This window comes from Camarhynchus parvulus, chromosome 5 (genome assembly GCF_901933205.1).
Source record: "Camarhynchus parvulus chromosome 5, STF_HiC, whole genome shotgun sequence".
Taxonomy (NCBI): domain Eukaryota; kingdom Metazoa; phylum Chordata; class Aves; order Passeriformes; family Thraupidae; genus Camarhynchus; species Camarhynchus parvulus.
The window spans coordinates 15739138-15762695 of NC_044575.1; the positions used below are offsets into that span (position 1 = coordinate 15739138).

General features: G+C 41.3%; 1 protein-coding gene across 10 annotated transcripts in view; it reads right to left on the reverse strand.

The window, feature by feature from the left end:
• Positions 1-23558, reverse strand: part of BRSK2 (BR serine/threonine kinase 2) — a 304432-nt gene that overhangs the window by 132961 nt on the left and 147913 nt on the right. For all 10 annotated transcript variants that reach the window (XM_030948597.1, XM_030948596.1, XM_030948605.1 and 7 more), the window contains one exon: positions 20081-20175. In XM_030948597.1, the coding sequence (XP_030804457.1) occupies positions 20081-20175 (95 nt within the window). Of the gene's footprint in view, positions 1-20080; positions 20176-23558 lie in introns of those variants that run through there.

Here is a 23558-nt window from a genome sequence, read left to right on the forward strand (position 1 = left end):
AAGATGGAAACCAGAAATTAAAGTCTTAGCAAGAGAAAACAGAAATGCCTTCCCTGGAAGCTGAGTGCTGGCAGGAAGGGACCTTGGTAGTGCATTCTGACTGTGCACAAGAACTTGGAGCATGTAACTGGCTGCAGTGATTTACAGGCCAGCACAGCACTGGGTGCAGATTACAGTTGTGCTGATAGAGGCAGAATAACTCCTGGAAATGAGATGCTAGCCAGCACACAGCAAAAGGTAGATAGAGGCCCCTAAAGTGCTTCAGATTGGAAATTACATCCTCCTCTGCTGCATGAATAATTGTTTGGCTTCCATTAGGAAGCCTCTCAATTTCTGTCACAGTTTTGTTGATGTACAAACAATGTCCCTTCTTTTATAACATGGACAGTTCCTCTCTCCCGTAATGGTCTTGGCTTACATCTAATGGTCTTTGTTTACATCCTTGGTGTCAAGAAGCAGCTGGTTATAAAGTCAAGAAAAGACAGTTAACAATAATAAAATGGAGTAAAAGATATGGCTACAATAGGAAACAAAACTATTTGAAAATTTGCTCCTTCCTCTGAAAAGTATCTAGCTGAAGAGCTCAAAGCAGAGCTTTTCAGATAAACTGGTTTTAGTTCCTAAGGCTCCTTGAAATTAAGACAGGTTAAATTTGTGTCAGTCTGCAAGCTGTGAGGCAAAGGCTGTGAGGAAAGCAACTCAGAAGTTTGGAGCACACTCATTCAATTGACAGGTAATTTTTAATGCCACCTATTTAAAAGTACTTTGCTACGCAATATGTTGGTGTCTTACAAGATTAGCTAACCTTGAAGATTTGAGGACAAATGACCCATTTAAGGAAGCAACATTGCGATTTCTTTTTTGCTCTCAACCCTGTTGCACAGAGCTGGCCATCACCATACCAGCCTCTGCCACATAACATACACAGGGAATTGACAGTGCACCTTTGCACTCACTATAAAGTCCACTTGCATTGAAAGGTATCCATACACTGCTGGATTTTCTTCCCAAACTTTGCCTTCTGCTTCCATGCCACAGCTTCTGGCTATCATGGCTAATCCAAAGACACAGGAAATTTACTACAAAGAGACTAATTTTCTTTTGTATGTACTCATATAAAAAGCTGAGTACAACAAAACTTGTTCTGATATCAATCTGGCCTGAACTTACTGGCTAATTAATTTATTCCTGCCCATGTCAATGGGATTAAAACTTCTGCCCAAGTGCAGGAACAGATTTTAAAAATACCAAAAGCAGTTACTGAAATATCTTTCCATAGCTCAACATGATAGCAAAACACAGGTGCTAGAGAAGAATCATTTGCTGATAAGAAGTCAAACTTTATTCAAACTTCTGAAATAGAGAGACTACAAATGCTGCTTTTATAGGAACAGCTTTTTAACAGAGGCCAAGTAAAAAAATAAATGACAACTAACCATCAACATTATGTGTTCATGCAGCACAGCCAGAATGAAACAGATAGAAAGAAATTAAAAATAAATTTCAATACTATAAATTAGAAGATGCCACAGAAGGTATGCAAATTGCATGCCACAAGGTCTTGTTTTTTGTTTACAAAGAATGTGTTTTCAGTTTGATGGAGAGGCATCATTACGGAGGGAATTTGAGGCATTTTAAATAGCAGAAGCACTCATTAAGTATTCATTTTTAACAGGAAGATTGAAAAAAAATTAAAATTAATGAGGAAGATGAAGTGGGGGGGGGAACTTTGAAGATGACAGCTTCTTGCTAAAAAAAGACACACTTGATATTAATCACAAACAGTTCACACACGTGCGTTACTCCAACTCCACTGCCACAGTGGCCAGCACCAGTTCACAGCTGCTTCATGTTCACTTCATGTTAGGATACTTGGCAAAGCAGACAAAGCACAGTGTTGCCCTCAGACACTGTGAAAACAAAGATGGGGAATAAACCACTAGGCAAAGGCCACGACAGAGGCTGTTTTAAACCCAGGTGATTGAACATATCTGCAATAGCAACCATGGGAGACCCTCAGGAAGAGGTAGAACCACAGTCTACATCAAAAGCTCAAACTGACTCCAGTAATTTCTGAGTAGAAAAGCACGAGTATTTTTGTTATAGCACTACAATGGATTTTTTTGTAAACAAATGAAATTTTTCTGGGCCAATCTGTAGCTGGCACACTAAAACACTGTAAGACCTTTTACATCTCAAAAAATCTGCCTGGTTTAAGACCTAGTGATCTAGACATCAGAGAGATCTTCTCAAACATCTTTTCCTATCCTTGAATCATAAAAGAAGGAAGAAACCAAGTCACCTTTCCTTAAACACACACAGAGGTTAGACTCCTTAATTGATATACAATAGACAAGTTTTAGAAAATTCAGTCTAAATCCTGCTGTCAATTTGTTCTTCAGTATCCTCACACAGTAAAATAAAGTTTTGATGACTCCTGTAAAAATATTTGCTTTTTTCTTTTAGATGCTCATATTCTTGAAGAAGGGTGTGGGTGGCAAGGGGGTCTGGGCCAGGCTTGCTATAAAAAGTTGTCATTACCAAACGCAGATGTGGGCAAGCCTTTGTTCTCTCTGGATCTCTTAGTTTAGAGTAAAACCTTGGATCTGGAAAAGATTTTTCCAAGCTGAACTGACCCTGGCAGTGGTAGAGTGGAGGGCACCCTGGACAAGTGTAAAATGCCTGGGACAAAGATGAGCAAAAGTATCAAAGCAGAAGTTACTGCAGTGAAACCAAAGTAACAGGAGTTGGATGAAGATCTTTGGAGGAATGAATATTTGACTTTGTTCTTATTTCACACAGAATCTCCCAGAAGATTACCTCATACTAAACACTTTCTCACTAGAGTTATGTTTTACAGTGTGATGCTTTTCTGTATTGACCATTCCCACCGTCCCCTGCAAGTTCTTCTGACCCAGCAGAACCCCATGCAGAAGAGGTACCCAGCATGCCCGACAAAAGCATAAACCTGCTGAGGAAGACCTTTCTGAAATTATGTCCAGGTCTATTCCAAAATCCACCAAGACCAGTGGCAAGATTTCCTCAGAATTTTAGTGAGCTGTGGCAGGCCTACATAAAGCCTAAGCTCATTCAGAGGAGAACTAAGAAATTGCCATGCTGGGCAGAGATGTCTCAGCTAGCTCCAGACAAGCTGTCTAATGAGCCCAAGCTGAGTGCTGCCCTGATATGACTCTCATGTTTCTGTCCCCACATGGGCACATGTAGAGCTAACTCAGGTGTCTCTGCATGACTCTGTATTGCATCATGCAGACATACCCTAGCTGCTTTGTTGCCTTATAGCAGCAGTAACAGAACAGGCAGTTCATAACTATAGGATTATTTCTTATTAATATTTGCCCCTTTAAGGTTTGGCATCTTCAACAACCCTAAATGAAAATGGGTTGAAAATACTGCATGAGAATTCTCCTTTAGGACTCAGTTGACCCAAATACACAATTCTCTTGCTCTGAATTCCCCAGTATGGTGCAGGGAGATAAACTGCTCTGTTTCCTCTTCCTCTCTTGCCTTTTTTTTTTCTTTCTTTCATAATGCTGCATTGCAGGACCACATTTTCTGATTATCATGCAGTGTCTTATTTTGATTATCCTTTTCTCAAATTAAATGATTCTGGTAGTCTGAGGAAAATCAGGAAAGATCTGTCTCCTGCTCTGAGGGGGTAGGTAGTGCCTTTCCATAATAGGTTAGCTTAAAAGCATCCTTAGAGCCAGAAAAGTGGCTGCACTTCAGGGGACTGCCAACATGACTATATTCAGACAGTGGCATGACAACACGGAACTAAAAAAAGCCGCAGCCACAGAAGTCCCCACCGTTGATGCAGTGACAGCATGAAAACACAATTTTCACTGGTTCAGCCTGCCTGGCGCAGGGTGAGAGGAACAAGTAGGGCTCTATTCCCAACAGCAGTGCTGAGCTGGTATTGTGTAAGCACTTTCACAGTGCGGCTGGCATAGCTTTAAAAGAACCTCCTCTTGCTCCCTGTTGAGCCTTCGTAGACAATTCTGTGTAGCCAAATGACACAAACAAGGTTTAAACACTCCTATCATCCTTGCAGAGTAAGCAAAGCCATGACAGGAGTAATACCTGCTTTGGTTCCTAACAACTAACCTTCAGGTGTGAAGGCTTTACCTTCAGGTACCTCTACCAGGTAAGCGAGTTTCTGAAACAAGCAAAAAAGTCCTTTTGCTCACTTGCAAGCTTGGACACATTTGAGCAACAAAGCACGGAGGAAAAAACCCAACAACAAACAAACAGGAAAACCTAAAATACTGTTGGTTTTTATGGACACATTTAGAAGCAGAATCATACTGCAAAACTGGCTCTTGCAGCTCCTCAGGAAACCTGCACAAGCATCTAACAACTGCAAGAACACTCAAGGTCAGAGGCAAGCTTTTTTTGGAGAGAAGCTGCCTTCTGACTATAGTGATAAACTCTGCAAAGTAGAGTCTTGTATTGCAGATGAGATGACTGGAAGATCCCTAAATCAAATGGCAAACTCTAAACACTGTACATAAATAAGAGCTTTATTGAGCACTGTCTCTAAAATTCATACGCAACAGGAGAGTTGAAATGGGAAAGCTGGTCACTGCTTTGCTTTGATGAATTGCTACACATCAGCACCAAGCCCACTCTTCTTATTTGGTAAACTATGTTCAGTCCAGCTTTCAAGACCCCAGAACAACGAAGTGGTAGGAAAGCATGTTATAAGCCCACATCAGTACAGAAAAGGAGAAGAAGACAACATTGGTTATAGTTTGCTTCCACCAAGCTACTCTTGCTGGCTTCATACTGCAAGAGCTTCACCAGAAAAATAGAATAACGTGGAGACGAGTTCTCAAAACTGTGGATACTGCCCATGTATCCACACAATTTTGGCTGAAACTCCTGAAGTTCCATATGAGAACCAGAACCAGTAAAAAGGCAGAAGGTACCTGGGAAGTAACTGCTTTGAGATGTCCCAAAGTTCAGAGCTCCCAGAACACCTCTCCTCCAGCTCAAGCTCAGGACTCCTCTGAAACAGAGAGCACTGTCCTACAGTAACATAAAGCATGGCTGTAGACAGCAGGAAGCTCTGTAGATCATAAAACAATGACCTGTTTCTGGCATCTGCTTTGTCTTGTTTTCCTATGAAAAGACACATCGGGCCAGACTGCGAGTTATGCAACCTGCAGTTACTCAGCTGTCGACTGGCTTTGACAGAAAACATCCCCAGCAGAGACTTCCCAAGGTGCTTAATACTTGAAACAGAGCCCTGGGATACAAGAGAATGGATGAAGGGATTGGTCACAGGTTAGTAAATGACGAGGGAAAGCCACAAATTAAAGAGAATTCACTACAGGAAAGTGAATGGTTATGAAACCTTGCAAGAGAATAGCTTTCCACAACACTGGAAGTCTTAGCTGAGATGGGATTGCCATATGAAGCCCAAACAGGAAAAAAGCTTCTGGTCCAGTTAGTCACTCGCCATATTTCTGACACTGTTGTGACATGAAGAACTACTTGGAAAGTCTGATCTGTTATTTGCACAAAAAAAAAGAGTAAGGCTAGCAGAAAAGGATGAAACAGTCTATCAGTTAAGTGTATCATTTGTTCAACTTGTAGTGGAAGGTGAATGAAAAGGAAAATAATGGAAATGAGCTGTGGATATGTTAAACAAGAACTAGAGCACAGGTGAGACAGGGAGTAGAACTCTCCCTGTTTTTTATGGATATATGAATACTGCAACAAAGCAAAGCAAGAAGTATTCTCAGCCTACTTCAAAGCTGAAACCTGCATGGTCTCTCCCCACCAGCAGCTCCAGGTTTTCTAAAGTAACCGTTTATAATGTTGCAGCCTAGGACTCCTTACATGAAAACAGAAAACTGGCCCCATTTTCCACTCATGCTAATCCATTATAAGGAATAATATAGAACAGAAATGCACTAAGCTTGCAGACATTTTAAACAAGTTTGATCGCAGAGCTGGGGAAATGCAAAAGCAGGTGAAGACATACAGAAGCAAAGGCTCAGAGGCTGAACTGTTCCAGGAAGAAGAAAGTCGGCCTTTGTCTGTGATTAAGTGGCTGATTTTGCAAAGTTGGGCAGGTATCAAGAACCGGTTAACTGAGGGCAAGAGAGAGTTACAGTACAAAGTGAAAACAGAGCAGCCCAGGGGAGGAAAACAGCTGCCACAAAGTCTGTTTTCCCTTGGGTTTCCTACTTAGCTTTTAGGCTAAATATACTTTCCAGCTAACCTATTCTGTGGAGCCAATTCCCTGAAAGGGCTGGGAATCCACCAAGACTGCAGCCTCACATGTTGAGGAGCTGAGAGGTCTGTACGTGTGCAGTGTCCTGTCAGATTCTGTACTTGACAAGACCCGAAAGAAGGCAGCCCTGCTGAAAGCATTGTATGCACATATTACACATACCTCCTAGCAGATGGCCAGCACACATCCCAAAGCAAGTGCCAGACTTACCAGGGTGTGTGCAACAGCAAAGAGCAATGAAAGGCAAATTACTACACAAACGAGGAGAAACGTGCCACCTTAGCTTTGAAGCTGTGAATGGCTGAAGGACAACAAGCCCTCTGACACAATATTGTGATCTTTGCTGCCTCCAAAGCTGCCTTTTCATGAAGCAGTCACACATCCTCCATAGGAATTGAAGCCCATACAGGTACCATCAGGTATACACTGTGTGTGTTCTATGCTGCAGTATATTTTAGGAATCCATTTATGGTCCATGCTATGTACACACTGCTTTTTCAAAGATGCAATTTCTAAACTGTACAAACGTATTTACAAGCAACTGATTACAACTTATTCCAGATCTACTCCAGTTTTCTCATCTGTGTATTTTTGTGACTGCACTGCACCAGCAGGCCCATGGGGTGAATTCAAGTCTATGGGAAGAGATTAACTTACAAAGCCATGCAGTCCATGCCCTTTGGTGCTTTGGGTGAGACGTCAAGATCCCACAGGAACCTCTGTGTTCCTTCTCACATCACTGTGGCATGCACAGAGAGGGAGGTGCCCAGGAGCAAAGAACATTTAGCATAATGACTCAGATGGGTGGTCAGCAGTTTAAACCAGCCACTTGATGTTACTATAATGAGGATTCAGTTTAACAGTCATTCTGCATGCATGGAAATCCATCCCATTCCCAGGAAATCACTTAAAAATAAAATGAACTAAAATCAAATCATCTGTTTGAGAAGAAGGAGGCTATGGCTTGGAAAATGCATAAAATGGGTGGAGTGAAAATGCCCGTGGGTGAGTAAAAATTATTTATCACAGTGAGAGGATCAGGGAGTCTCTGAGCTTCATCTCAGGGATGACACAGCATAAAAAGAACTCCTGCAGAAATTAGCTGCAGTTCTGCTGAATCCAACAGGAGTAGAATCCTCTTATGATAACTCTGAGATTAGACTAGCATATTTTATATGCATTCTGAGCCACAGAAGTCTCGACTGAAAATTAATGAAAGTTATTTCCACTATGAATAGCAGAATTACGTCATATGCTTCTTGTTCACTGGGTGACAAATACCTGTCATCTCTTGTCTACTAAATCCATTTAAAAATTCCCACCTATACATTCTGATGCATCCAGGAGCAATCCTCATCTTTCAACTACAACATCATTAGCTTCCTGAATCTCATAATGAAAACTAATTCATTGAAACATATTCTCAGGAACATGCCTGGCCTATAAAATCCTGAAACACATTCTTAATTCCTACATGGATGAAGTATAGGCTCTAAGCTTAGGTTATCTAACATCAGTATATATATTAAACCTATCAAGACAACCTTTTTGCTATGCCCTGAATTCTTTAATTCTGCTTGGCTGTCCCAAATCTCCCATTACATTGTGTGCTGCAGGTCTAGGCATTTGTACTCCTGACCATAAAAATAATGCCTGAAGTGCTGATATACCCTGGCTGAGATATTATAACTTTGAAAAACCATACTTGCATATGCAAATAAAAGACCTGATGATTCTGACTGGCTATTTACAGCACTTTATTTAAATCAGGCTATGTTAAATTCTGCCCTACTGAAGGTCAGAGAGTGGGTATCAGATTATTAGACAATGATGGCAGGATTGTGGCATCCCATTTCAGGTTAAGGATGCACAGAACAACTAGCTTTCTTTAAATTTAAAAAGCTTTTGAAGGAAAGATAAATGAAAGTTTCTAAGGTATATATATGAGTAGTAGTATCTCACTAAATAAGGTCTGAGGATACAGAACTATCAGAGGGGGTTATAGCTTTAAAGAAGGATGGCTGTGGGGTAATCTAAGGAGCGGTACATAGAGAACTCAGAATCAAAACAGGAGAAGAAAACTGTATTTCCAGGAATAGTAGACAGTTATAGCAATAAGGAGGAAATTACAAATTGTACAAATGGTATTGCTGTTCAAAAAATGTGAAAAAATAAGGGGAGAGAAACCAAGCATTTCTAATGATCTGCACCTGGAAAACAAGTGGAAGATAAAGAGAAACTGTAATGAAAGGGACAGCTGGAGGGATGATAGACGATGGAGGTCAAGTCTCCGTGAGAACCAGCAATTTGAGAGAGTGAGAAATAAAAGAGTCAGAAATAGCTAAGACCTCTTTAGAAGTGCAGTGAAGGTATGTCAATATGTTAATTATTTCATCTATCATCTGCTAGCTGCTCCTCAAACTATACCCACAGAACTTGTCTATATCTAGAATTTGATTTGTATCTAACACTTAAATCACAGAAATTCAGTTGTCATGTCCTTTATTCCAGTCCAGTGCACTTGTGATCTTACTTCCAGTGTTACCTCTCACAGATCTCACCTCTCAAGTCTCCAGGCAGGCTCTAAGAGAGTATTCCTCCATTGCCTGCTAATGTGGTTGCTCTCTTGTTGGTATTCAAACCAAAAATGAAATGTGATCATTACCATGAGTTCCTTCAGGCTGCTTAAGCCTCAGCATCCCCTCAATAAAGCAGCCTTTGAACCAATCCTAAACCCACTTCTTGCTATGTTTATTTTCAGCTGTTGAGACCCTCATTCTTTGTACACTGGCCTGTTGACTCTCAGTTTTACACATCAATTTTGATTTTGCTGATCCTTTTCATACTAAATTTTTGTGGCATGACTCCTAACTTCACTGATCAGTTGTTTCTGCCATGAGGCTGCAACATACCGTACTGTCTCCACAGCTCCAAAGTGTTTCTTCTTTCAGCTCCTATAGATTTTTTAAAAAATTGCTTGAAGTCTTTATTTGATGACTGACACAAGTTTATTTATTGCTGGAAGCAATAGCCATGATAGCTGGTCAATCTCACTCCTCACATCTGCACTGGGGTTCAGGTTAGATATTAGGGATGAATTAAACCACTAGGAGTGCAATGCGGCACTGAAACAGGCTGTCCAGGGAAGCTGATGAATCTCAGTCCCCTAAAGTTTTCAAAACCAAGACAGACAAAGCTAAAGCTGACCCATGGCAACAGCAGTTCGTGTTTGAGTGGGAGGATAGACTACACAAACCCTCAGAGGTCCCTTCAACCCTTGTTTCTATGATTCTGCACATTTGTCCAATATTTCACTCCTGCACACTCTAACAATCTGTCTGTCTTAGATTTCTCCATCCTTAATATCTCCTCTCTTCCTGAGGCAGTATGTCATCAGCCCCAGACTTGACATTTGAGAGCCTGAACCCTGGCCCAATCTGTATTGAGCTGCATCTGCAGCCAAACAAAGGCAGAGAAACACTAAATCATTGGTGTCTGCCAAAAACCCAGGTCAGTTAGCAGGAGGGCAAAATGAAATACACACCCTTTCAGTGCACAGCAGCAAGTGGCTTTGCCCAGCACCAAGCAGGTACCATGTCCTTGGGCACTGCTAACTGCTGCTTTTTCCTAAAAGTGTTCCCACCACTGTCAGCCTCGCACAGCCATGCAGGAAGGCAAGGACACCATTTCTCCTCAAAAATGAAGGATTTGAAGTTAACAGATCTTGGAGGGTTTTTTGACTGTTATAGGCAGCATTTAGATCTCTTTCTACCAGTTGCTGGATTTCCATGAAATGTATTTCCTCTGAAATACATATTTTTATTCTCATAAATAGATAAATTTAGTCTACTGAGCAGGGTCCAGGTGCCTTGCCTGCTATACTGGGGAAATTCTGGTACTACAGAGCAAGCAGATCTCCAGTTTGACTGCACTGCTGCCCAGAAGGGGGCTGGTACTCTGAGGTATCTCCACAAGACTACTTCCTAGTCCAAGTTCCTCTGTAGCTGCTAAACTCACAGCTTACACTCCTAGAGGAAAAGGAAGTGAAAACACAGCCCCAAATGACTGTGAGAACAGCTGTGTGCCACACTGCCCTCTCTCCAATGACCTCAGCCATTTGTTTTTAAGTAAATGTTTTTATTTTCTGGATTTGATAAATCAGGGATTGATTTAAGAGGTGGAAATGAGGATAAAATGAACCCATAATACCTAGAGGACAACATGTACTCTCCATGTGTGTCTTTCCTTTGGAAGCACTGCAGTGGATGGTGGGGGACAACAGGAGGTTAGCAAAGGACAGAAGGGATTTAGGAAGGAAATTCAGGGGCAGCTGAGGGAGTCGGAGTGAAGAGAGGAAATTCATCAAAGAAAAGAGATAAGAACATTAGACTGAGGGGATTTATTTCAGGGTATTAGGAAGGAAATATAAGAAGAAAGATCTCTAAAAAAGAACTTTATGCTAAAGTATTTTACAGATGGAGGAAATTTCCCTCTATTGACAGCAAGTTCTTTCTGCTGGACCATCTACACACACAGATGTAGAAATGCACACCAGATTTCTGACCACAGAGCAATAGTAAATTCCAGTCTATTACAAGGATCCATGGTGATATTTCTGACAGTGTAACCAGACTTCCAGAACACTCTAAAATGTAATCTATCAAGAATTCTTATGGGACAACTATATTTCTGTATAATGACTGTTGAAAATCTGTTTCAGGTACAATGAAGAAAACTAGTAACACAACCCCCATCTCCTGATACATTTGTTATAATGGTTTTTGCATATTCTGGTGACTCAACTTCATTTCAGATCTTTTAGTCTTGATTACAGTTGATATATAGAGCTGTACAGAAGGGTACAAAAAGCTATTAGGAACTGGAGGAATAAGCTAAATTTCACAGCCCAATTCCTTATGAAAGGACTTGAGATGAAACACGGTTTATACATAATGCAATTATTTATTTCCTGTAGCTATGCCTGCATTTGAAACTTACAGATAATAAAGAATGTTTTTCTCCTGGACCAACAGGAAACCCAAAAGTAGAAAAAAACTACAGAGCTGCACTCTGTGTTACACCTTGCACCAGTGACATTCCCTCACAAGTTTCCTACTCAATGTACAGAAGAGGAGGTACTTGGGACAGCTGCAGTATAAGAATGTTTGTGTCTGTGGTATATATACTAGGAACAGGAACAAGTGATCCTCTTTTATAGGCCAGATCCTTCTTCCTGAGTGTTGACAGCTATTCACCCCTGCCTTACCAAAATGTTCTAAAACCAGACTTTGAGCATCTTCATTTTAGCATAATCTGGAGCACCAGTCCCAAATTTCCCAAAAGAGTAATGACTTTGATTGCCTGATTGAGTTTTCACCAAGTGTTCTTGAAAAAGCCAGCCTGCACCCCAGAATTTCTTGCCACTTTTAAAAGCTGTTTCCACTAGGGACAATACATGATGTTATAAAAGAGACGTTCTCGAGCAATTGCTGCATGCTGAGAGACTGCCAGAGATGCACAAGTTCACGATTAAACTCAATCTCACCTTCCCTATGGTTTGTAGAGAATTAAGGCAACATCTCCATTATCCCTCACACAACACAAAGCCTTTGCTGCTGCCTCTCCATGCAGCTGAGCACAACATGCTCCATTAACCACAGATTCAAGAATACCAGGTGTTCTTGACAAAGCAGCGATTTCTGCTCCCACCTTGGAGAAAAATCAACCATGCTATGACTGCAATTTTTGTCACTGTGTGGTAGCTGGGCTTGGGCTCTCTCAGTGTTGGCACACCTGGAAAATTCTCCTGGAGTTGGATGTGAAACACCATTTTGAACTAAAACTCGGGAGTCTCCTCTCTGTGGTGTGTGCATCCACAGCAGGGGAGGGCAAACAATGGCTTATTGCTACAGGAGGCCTCTTCATTAACAGACCAGTGTGTTAAATTCATGCCAGCTGTGCATACAGCATATTAGGATGCCAGAAAGCAAGACAGCAAGTTCAAAAATAGCACCTGGTAAAAGAGAAAATGCTCAAACACCTAAAAACTCACCACTACAGAGATCAACATGCTCTCTAACAGCAGCAGAGCAAACTCACAGCAGAGTGCACCAAGCTCCATCTGACAGCTCTGGCACTAACAGTTAATTGCACTCGGGATTGGGCCTTCCCAGATTTTTCCTAAATTTCTGCCAACTACTTAATAGCACAAACTGCAGGGAATTGACTGAGTAAGGCCTGGTTTATACATAACAAATGATCAGTAAAATGTCCAATGTTGGAGAGAAGCATGCAAAACAAACAGGAAGAGCCTGTATCCCCTAAATGACAGTGCAATGGCGGATCTTGGCTTTCAGCTGTACCAGTTAAACGTGCATTTAGGGACACTTTTTTTTTGAGCTGGGAAACTCATACACTAAACAGAGCTAAGAAATGCTTCTTACAGAAAGGTAGTGCTGGTTTACAGGGTACCATCCAGTTGTTTCAACAAAAATTTAAGATAATCTTTGAACAAAGTCTTTACTCAAATATTTTGCCTGCTACATACAGGAATGGACTACCTCCCTTAATTAGCATGGATCAGTCTACTGGTATTTATGGTGTTTATTCTACATGATGATGCAGGGTTAAATACCTGAACCAACTGTGGTCTCAGTCAATCTCCTCAAGGACTTATGTCCCATTACTGCTAGAGCTGTTCTGATGCCACGGGTTCTCTTTCCAAGATGAAAGAAAAAAAGAATTAAAAGCCTTCCAGATAAGATTCTGGAATGTGAAATGCAGACCAATGTAAAATGGAGTGAGAAGTCTTCACCTGTGGTTCCCCTTGCCTTTCAGGGTAACTCCTACTGCTTGTCCTTCCCCAAAAAATGAGCCTCAAGCCTGACAACAGCTGAGGATCCCAGTGCCTTCTCCACTCCCACATGTGGTGTAGGGATACATCTTTCTAGCTAGGGATGGTGGGTCATCCCCAAAGCCATGGACTCTTGGAGCCTGTCTCAAGGCTTCCAACATCTTGGCATGATAACATTGGGCTCAGAGGCAGTGGGAATCCTTAACAGGCCCTTTCAGGGTCTCTGCTGGGATAAAAAGCAAAGAGGACTCTTCAACAGCCTGCTACAAATACAGAGATAGTTCAAAAGAAACCTAGACTTTAATATATCAGGAGTTCATTGAGACAAAGTTCTTTCAGAGAAAACACTTCAGTCAACCAACATCTTTTGATAAAACTAAGCTTTGGCCATGGAAGAGGAGAATTTGCAGAAGCTTTAGTAGGGAAAGCAACATGAAGTTAAACTATGGTCAGTCTCACTCCAAGTGCAAGGACACTGCAATTACCATGGAAACAGTCAAAGCTAAACAGAAAGGGATTTTACAGGCTATTTATTGACAAGCTTCACAGGTGGATGAGGACTGCTGTGCACATTCAGATGTCTCATATCCAGGAGCAGTTACTTCCCAGCTAGGCATTATGGTTATGATCAACTGAAACGAAAAGTAAAAAGTACTCCTTGAGTTCAGCTAGCTCTGGCCTGGGCTCATGAGGGACATTTACTGCAGCATGACCAAGCCAGTACATGAGAGTGGTAGACTGTCTATGCCTATGTATTTGCACACACGAGGCTGTGGGTAGAACATTTTGGGTACAATAGAGGTTTGAGCCAGACTGCTGTAAAAGGCCAGTTATTTCAATAGCTTGCCCAAATGCCTCAATTGATCACACTAACTTTAGAAAGCAAAAGGCAATATGCACACTTGACAGGTTCGTTCCTCTGACAGGTACATCATGTGCTTGTGATTCCCGTTTGATTTCCCTCTTTAAGAATACCTCGGTGTTCCTTGTATGTGTGGTGCAAAGTGGAGGCAGAGAGTCATTCTCTGAAGGAAAACACAATTACCCAACTTCTTTAAATGCTCAAACAGATGACAAGTGAACAGGCTTTCAATACTCCCCAGCAGCGCCAGTTTAAAACAAAACACTCTGCATTATACATTCAGTAACAGATCCCTAATCCCAAACTCCCTCTAGCAGGAGGGAGCCGGGGTGGGGGGGGAAAGTCCCTTTCATTTTGCCTGCATTTTTCATATTGCTTTTTTATCTCATTGAACTCAGAAGAGAGACTTGCAGACAGGATGCTGTGCTGTGCTAACTGGGTTGCTACTAGAATATGAGCAAGGGTCACAGACACAGGGGCTAAGCCTGCATTTGTGCGCTCCTGGTCTTTGATGGCTGCCAATCATTCCTGCAGTTTGCTCAGCGCCTATGCATGTCACACACTTCTAATCTGCTCTCTTCCAGGGCTAAAAGCTGGCAAGCATGTGGTAATGCTCCAGGTTAAAGATAAACCACAATGAGGATGAGAGTGTGTAAGCGTGAATATACTCATTTATACATTGAAACCTACATGTTCAACAGCAAGTGAAAATACAAGCATATACACGCTTTGGGGAGATTTAATTTCCTTTATCCTTTCATCTTTTTTTTTTTTTTTTTTGCCACAAGTACAAGGTCTTCTGGGTTATTTTCTTCTCACAGCAATATGCCAGCCAATTAGAAGAATAATAGATGAGTGTCAGCAAGTTAGCACAGTGCTCCTGAATCAGGAAGTCCTGGAAAATTTGATGAATTCTTTAAAACCTTTTTCTTGGTACTTCTTTTTAATAAATGGAAATAATTTCCCTCCCATTTGCTATTTTTAATATAAACACTTCCAAAATCTTGTATGTCAATATCCTAGAGTATTTAAATGTATTTCACTGAGGATATCCCATGGCCTTGTCTCTTTGTTAATTTGTACACAATGCTAGAGGTACTCAGTGGGATTCAGCAACAGCTTAACACCATTTCCACTGCAATCAATAGCAAAACTCCTAAATACTGCAGCTGGGAAACAATTAGGCCACTATTGAATACATCAGAAAAAATATTGATTTGGTGGAATTGAGGTTTGGTGTTGGTGAGTTTGGCTCTGTTAGTGTCAAGGAAACTGCCCTTGTTGTGATCAAAGCTGAACTTGAACCAACTTCAGTCCACTTCTGCTTCAGATTTAACTTCTCCCTGATGCTGTTCTGATGTTCTGGTAATGATTTCTGTAGACTAGCCTGCAGTTAGCAGTTGATGACAGCTAGGTCACCCAATATCACAGTCTGTTCTTTTAAAAGACTGAAAACAAGGTATTCCAAGTAGAAGCTGCTGTTCTTAAGTACTGCCTTCTTAAATTCACTTGGGGGAGCCTAAATTTCTGCTTCTACAGACAACTTGCACAAGTGCATCTCTTTATGCCCCAGACAGAAATATGCGACTTCTCACAGATTTCAAGTGTGTGATTGAAATTCCCAGCTCCATGGATTGTCAGGCCAGAGAGGCAGTTCCATTGATCTGATCACAGCTAATGCATAGCATGGATTAGGAAACCAACTACACTTCCTGCTTCAAATCCACCATCTGAAGTTGAATTAGGATCTTGGTTTTTAGAAAAAAACCCACTGCAGTGCAAGTTGAAGATTAATTGTCTTTCAGGAGAAAAACTCACTAGAGCCTTGGGTGGCTTGCTCCAATTAGTAACTTCATCCAGTGGTCAAACAGGCCTAGTATTTCTACCTGTAATCTACCTACAGCTTACAACTATTAGTTTCCAATTAGCTTTTTATACCCAAGACTGTAATATCCTCTGTTATCACATGCCTATCCTCTTTATCAGTATTTAAAGACTACAATTAAGCTATGTCTCAGCTTTCTCTTTAATAAACTAAGTCCCCTGAGTCTTATAAAGCATGACCTCTGATTGTTTTCTTACTCTCTCAGATACTTTCTAAATTGTGCCCAATTTCTAAACTTTTTTCCTTGAAGAACAGGCATCTTAACCAGACAGGGTGCATTTCAGCAGTTTTTGCAACAGTGACAGCTATTACATGACTTTCTGTGGCAAAAAGAGGGAAAACAGAAGAAAGGAAGAAGTCACAGAATGGAAGGGAATGAAGAATGAATTGCTTAAAGAGAGACAAAAGAACAACTGAAAGAAAATGGAGAGGGAAGGAAAGACTCTAAAGTAGGATGAGGTAGCAGAGAGATAAACATTGAAGTAGAAGCGCAGGAACAAGTAAGAGATGATGAACAGACCACGCAAAGCAGCAGTTATTTACAAGTATGCTTTCATAAGTTATCCTGTCAGTTCCAAGAGGAAGTGACACTCGATTCTTCTACCTATCCTTCCACTCAATTATTCCAGGCAATCAGGGATCTCACCAATAGTGATTGCTGCAAGACCTTTTGTGGTTAAGAACACAGAGAATTGTGTGCAGAATTTTTTGGAAACAGAGCTCATTAGCCTCCCCAAAACTCCCCACCTGATACAACTGAACTCCACAGCAGTGGGACTGCTTTTTTTCCCATCCCCCACCCTGGAAATACCTGCCTTGCTTCAAAGCCAGCACTGGAGGACTCAGAAGAAACAAAAGGCACACTGACACAAAGCACACATATGGAGCTCTGGGCTCCAGTCATCATGCCTGGGACATCTGTGGCTTTCTGAGGATGCCTGCATGTTCAAGTAATTAGACCAAGGCCAGCTGTCCCCTTCTCATTCTTCACCCTTTATGTTCCCATTGCTTCTACTACCACTGTCTGTCCAAACAATGATTTGTCTGATGGATCACCAATGGTAGGTTTTTTGTTGTTATTTATTCTTTGGAAGGCTGGAATGGAAGAGAACTGGTGAGACAGTAAAGAGAAGAAAGGACTCTTCTGAGTATATCCCATGAGACACCTCAGTGTTTCCAAATGAGCTTTTGCCATACCAGAGGAAAGATTTGCTTTAACCTTTATATTCTGAAGTCATAAACTCCAAATTCTTGTATTGGTACTGAAAATGCAACCATCAGTAGTGAACCTGGCTGCTCAGGAAATGTTACAGCTTTATAGACAACTCTGGAATTCTGGGCCTAATTTCCCTGTCAGTGGTCCAGATGTAATTCAAGGAAATTAATGAACCATATTTCAATCTCAAGACACTCCCTGTAGCACACTGCTTTCTGAAATCTTTCCTGCCAATTTGTGCTAGAGCAAGCCAAAAGTACTGTGGGACACAGGCCTCCACATCAGTGGGGTTTCTGCTGAAGAAACCCAGTGAAGCTTTTACCAGTTGAGGGAAGGCAGGAGCAAGAACAGAACCAACCCTTGTCCCTCAACTGTGAAATGACATATGTAGCTTTGCCCCAAAGCCAGGATCCCAGACAGGCCCAAGCTGGAGCTGGAAAAGGAATACTGCTCCCCAGCCTGCATTTAGCAGTCAGGCCATGACAAAGCAAAAGGCTGTGTGTGCACTGAGCAGCCCCATCCCCTGACAGGGCAGTGAGCGCTTGGATGATACATTTACTGCAGCCTGTACTGCATTGTGCCTGCCCGTGTATCATCTCCATAGCAGCAGTTCTGCTAATTGACACCAGCTGCTACAATTCCAAATTCTTCTCTCCAGAAATATCGATACTACAACGTTATGATTAGAAAGCACTTTACCAAATGCCTCTCAATTCTGCACAGCTCAGATGAAGAGCAGCTGCAGAGAGAAGGGACAGTTCCCTGAATATACAGAATAAAAGACTGCAAAAACACTGGAGAAATGAAGGCTACAAGAAGCAAGTCAAAACAGAATAATGATGACAAAGAAAGCAGCCTGCTGTATATGCTTCTGCCTGTCACTTTAGATGTTGAAAGCACCGTGAGCAGACTTTCTCCTTATGCTCTAGGATAAATGGCCATAGCACTGCACTGTTACAGCTTCATGTGGCAGGTGTGCATGTTTGTCAGATCCAGCTTTTCTGTCCAAGGAGACATTAAAGCAAAATCCATCAATCTGGGCCTGGCTGGGAAGTGTAGCTGTGGTCCTGAATCATTTGGCTCCAGGGGCTGCTCTGCACAGCCCACTGGCAAAGAAAGTCACTGGAACTGATAAGCTCGTGGGAAGCCTTGCAAAGTAGGAATGCCACCACACCACGATGACTTGGCCACACTTTTGGCTATCTCCCTGTGGCTGCTAGCTCCACACAGCAAGCTGGATGCTTTGCAATGGTCACATGGGATTGCCAAAAGCTGCAGCACTTTCCCCTCCAGCCAGACTGGATTAAACCGGCTATCAGTGTTCTAAATTCCCACAGAAGTCTTAGGGCCTGTCTGTGACCACCAGGCACAGGGCATTCCTGAAAAGACATCTGGTTACTGAATTTATGTAAGATCTGGGCAAAGCACTTCAATCCCATCTGTTATTCCAACCTCCTGAGCACAGAGAACAGAATCCTTGAAAGAGAAAATCTCACAAAGGGTCTGAAAATGAGAACCACAATGCAATGTGTAATTTCCTCCTGAGAAAGATGCTGTACAATCTTACAGAAAACATGGCACGCTCCACCATGTGGCTGTGTAAACAAGGGCCTAACACACCGTTTCACTACTCAGATTTCATACTACAAGCGAGGTAATGTAACACAGCTAAAGCAGAGAGATCGCTTTGCTATGCTGAGTGATTTGCCTCCTACTCTGAAAATCAGCGAGGTAAATAAAGTGTTTTATATAAATACCAGACAGTTTCTCTCACCAAATAAAATGCTCAAGTTTTTAAAAAATATTCCTATTATTTTGCTCTGGAATAGAGTCAGTGCTTAGCATCCCATTTAGATTTTACCATTTATAGACAGCTCTCTTGCCTATTTCACATTCTAACTTTTGGTCTACATTAGAAGTCTGCTTGAATCCACAGTACTGCAGGAGAGGGAATGCATCAATGAAATTCCAAAAAGGTAAAGTCTGAACATGTTACAATTGAGTACAAACTTTCAGAATTCTTGTGTGAAAAAAATATAAACTTACATTTTTTTGTGTAACATTCACTGACTGCAAATTAGCTTACACTCCATTTTCTCTCTCCTCTGAGTAATGCTGCTATACTTACTTGTGCTGGGAAACAGCTGACACAGAAGTCCATATGGGAAACAGGTGTGTAAAGATGAGCCTATATAGAGAAGCTCTGTGTGCTTATATAGGGAAGTCACCTCAATAAAGTGCTCAACACTGCATGCAAACATGTTAGCGTACTTTGCAGGTGACAGCGTGACGGAATTCTGTTGATTGCAGTGCAGTTGTGTTCCTTCCCATCAAGCTGAATTTAGCCTCTCTAGTCACCAAATCACATGAATAAACTGCTATGCATACATTTATTTTATTTTTAGGTTTCCAAGAGCAATCAATGACATTCATGTGAGGAGAATCACAAGGCTAGGTAAAAAACAAATGAAGCTCTTCTGAACACTAACAGTGATTGGGACCATCAGGACAAACACTCTGAGGGTTTCCAATGGCACAGCTCTGTGGATTGTAAACTGAATTACAACAGCTTTAAGCAGCTGTGGACTTTGGCACATCAGTCATCATAGAGAACTTATGCAGCAGAGCAAGCAGTAGGACTGCTCAAGTAACAGATCCACCAAACCTCTTCGTACTGACATTTGTACTCCTCAGCCTGCACTGTACCACAATGACACTGTGGTAGTGCTGAAAGTCAGGTGCCCACATACACTGGCCTCAGCAGAGAAGCATCATCTCTGCAGCTGACTGTTTATTTTGTGCACAAAGCACAGGCATTCTCCCATTTCATTTCAGCTGCCCTCACCTCCCCCATAACTAAATTATTGTTATTATGCTCCACATAATCCTAGTACTGACAGGGATGTTTGTTATACATAATTAAAGATATTAATTTTGCATGGAACAGGAGACACAGAGCCAGGAACTTAATCTTTTTTTTAAATCTTCCATTAGAAAATTACCTTCATTAGCACCGACTCACTGAGCTTCTCTCTGTTGACAATTTTTATCGCGACCTTCTGACACGTGACACAGTGAACCCCCAACTTCACAAGCCCTGCAGGAGAAACAAAGCAAAATAGAAAGGAAGAATTGGTTAGAGGTTGAGGTTAGTTGTCAAGGGTTTTCCTTTCACAACACCATCCAGATATTGGCAGCTTATATGCAAACAAATTCCCATTAGTACCTCCACAAGCCAGAAAAGGTCTTGTGAGTAAAGGAAACCCTTCAGTCAACATTGTGACCATTTGCCAGTGAAGTCACCAACATCACTGGTGCTCCTGCAGTTTCTGCCACTAAAACTGTGGTTTTGTTGAAGCACTGTAGCCCAGCTCTCACCACTCAAAGTGTGTTCTACCAGTAAGAAGTTCTGGCAATTGAACCGCACTTGACTAATGCTGATGTCAGGTGTCAGGGCTTTTCCTGACACCTGACATCAATAAAAGCTTGGAAATCAGAAAAACTAGAAGGTCAAGTGTTTGCTTCTACATTTCTCTAGCTCCTTCCAAAGTTTCCATGATCACAATAAAAAGACACTTAATTATGGCTTCCCTTACTGTTTTAATTTACCCTGCTGGATAAAGTTAATACTCTGATGAATGTCATTGCGGTGTGGAGGAACATCAGCATAGGCTGCTACAATTCTAAGTTCTTGTTTGTTATTACTTACTATATTCTTGTCCTCAAAAAAGATAGAGTAATGTTAACTGGTTATATTGGCAAAAGGATGTTGATATCCCTGACAGGATTAGGATATCTGAACTATCATCAAAATGTGGAACACCAAGACTTAAAAGGAAGAGGTAAGTAATATACATGAGCCATTTTCTTCTGCAAAATTTTCATCTAAGTCTGGTGACTTACATGAAGGTACATTAAGATACCTCCCACAAGTGAGTTTAAGATGGTCCCTTGAGCTCTCAATTCTACTGCCATTAAAAAAAATTTGTAGCTGGAGAAGTTGTACTTCATAGGTTATTCAAGTGAGATCTTGTTTGCTTCAAGTTTTACTCTTGTCTAACATGCACATACAGCACACCACCTGATGGGCTGGATACGATCCCACTCCACACACTACATGCCAAATTGCCATTTAGGTTAATTCAGTTATAACTGAACTAAAAAAGAAATAGCACCTCCCTGGTGTCACTAAGACCTGCTGTGTTTTGCAGGGCATTTATGAATAATGACATAAAACAGCAGAAAAAAGACTAACTTAGTTCCCATTTCCTAGGCTAGGTTGCAGTTAAGAAGCCAACCCCATCCCCTACTGCAAAGCATGAAGCCAAACACATTGTTTTATCTGGAATTTGAACACAATAAATTCCAGATAAAGCAATGAAACACTGAACACAGGACTTCACATGCCTTACTGAGGGACAAATAGATTCTTGCCTTACAACAAACTGGGCCCAATTAAGTGAGCTAGAGTTTCATCAGGGACTTCAGCAATTGTCTGCAGATACCTGTCCATCCTTTCTCTAAGCAGTTAATCGTAAATTTGGAATTATTTATCACTGGTTATTATGTGGAGAAATAAACTCCCAACTTGCTTCCAGTCACATCTCTTTTATGGCATGCTCAAGTGCTCTGGATATTTCTAGTCACATAATTTCTCAGTCTCATCTGGTTAAATGCTGACATCCTCACTTTCAGCCACGACATAAACAAGTCACAAAAATTAAGAATGCAGTGCACTGACAAATCCATTTGAAGCTGTGTACAGCAATAGTGTGTCCTCTGCCTGAAGCAACCGAGAACCAGAGCTGGGGCAAGATGCTGTGATGTCCAACCACACACACTCTTCTATCTCAATTTTTTCTATTCAAGTTGTAATATTAACCAAAGCACTTCTGGATCTATGTTCACTGTTCAGAGCACCTGCAGCCTTACTTATGCTTTTTCCCTTTGGCTTTGTTGTGTGTTTGGGGAGAGGCTACTTAGCACCACCCTGTTGAAAGTGTGCACTGTTTCAATCTGTGCTGATTGCTTCCTTCCTGCATCTAGGACAAACCACAATCTTACATCACTCTTGCAGCACAATGACAGCACTTTTTACATTGCTCTTAGTTACACTTTCAAACCTCAGAAGAACTTCTAAATCAGTCTTTTATATCTAGACTCCCAAGATCTGTGGCACTGTGTTGTACTGTACCATGGCATGGACCAATTATTTTCAGAGGTCAATAAGGGTGTGAAACAACTGCTCTCTACCTGGTTCTTCACTAATAATACACCACACTTCTGATATCTCACACTTCTGGGTTTGATCTCAAATCTTGTTGCTCCCAAATCAAGACATATGTCCCACTGAATGTGGCCGATTCCTAAACTATTTTTCTTTTGTCCTCCCTGAAGCACCCTGTCATTGAGCCCTAGAAGGGTTTAACCATGAACTTCTGGGACACAGTCATGCTGCACAGGATATCTTCACAGTGTCCTCTGTCCATGTAGCTATTAACCTACCACAGAAACTCAAAAATTAAGATTAAACTATTCTGTTAACTCCAGTAAAAAGTTAACCAACTGTGAGAAGACACCAAAGACTTTGCAAAAATAAAACTGGTACTGAATTACACTGATTTTATATTGAATTAATTTCATTGACCTCAAGAAGTCATTCTTGATTTATGCTATGGTATCAAAGGATAGAATGAGAAAACATGTGAGATTTAATGCATCTTTCCTCTTCTCCTGATTTGCATTTAAAAAATTAAAAAAAAGAAATGCACTGTCATTGCTGTCTGTTTTGCGGAGACAGAAATTTTAGACAACCCTCTGAACAGCCCAAGACAGCACTTGTCACTGTACTAAATTCACTGAATGTAATTTTAGGATAAAAAATAAAACATGTCACTATGCCTTGCTTTCTCCCTTCTCTCCTGGCCATCTCCTTTTGACATTTGCATGTCAGCCTAAGCAGAAAAAAGGAAAAAAAATCCCTCTTGGTAAGCCCATCTATAGGATAATACTCTCCTCTCCTGCTACTACGAAGAAAGCCTCATTGAGCTGAGGCAGGAAGGGTCTGTCCTCAGGACTTCTGTTTCTGTCCTGTAATTTCACTCAATTGTGGAACTACACAATTGAGATGAAATGTCTCCAAATGTGGAATTGAGAACCTGTGGGCTTCTGATTCTTAAGGAGCTCTTTCACTGACGCAGAGAACACAAACCATTCAAGATGTATTATTTATCTACATAATAACAGACCTTAGAGAAAAGCAACTATGTGAATAAATTGCTAGGCTGTAACTGAAATAATGGAAGTGGCAGAAATCCTGCTTGGAAACAAGTGCCCAAGGTGTGTTTACAGAGGTGGGGAAGAGGTGGTGCATCTTCCATTTTTTCCTCTTCTGTGTATGCAGCTGTTAATGAGCACTTCAAAACTATATAAATCCTCCTCCAATACAGATGTGTCAATAAGTTAGGTACTTCTTTATAA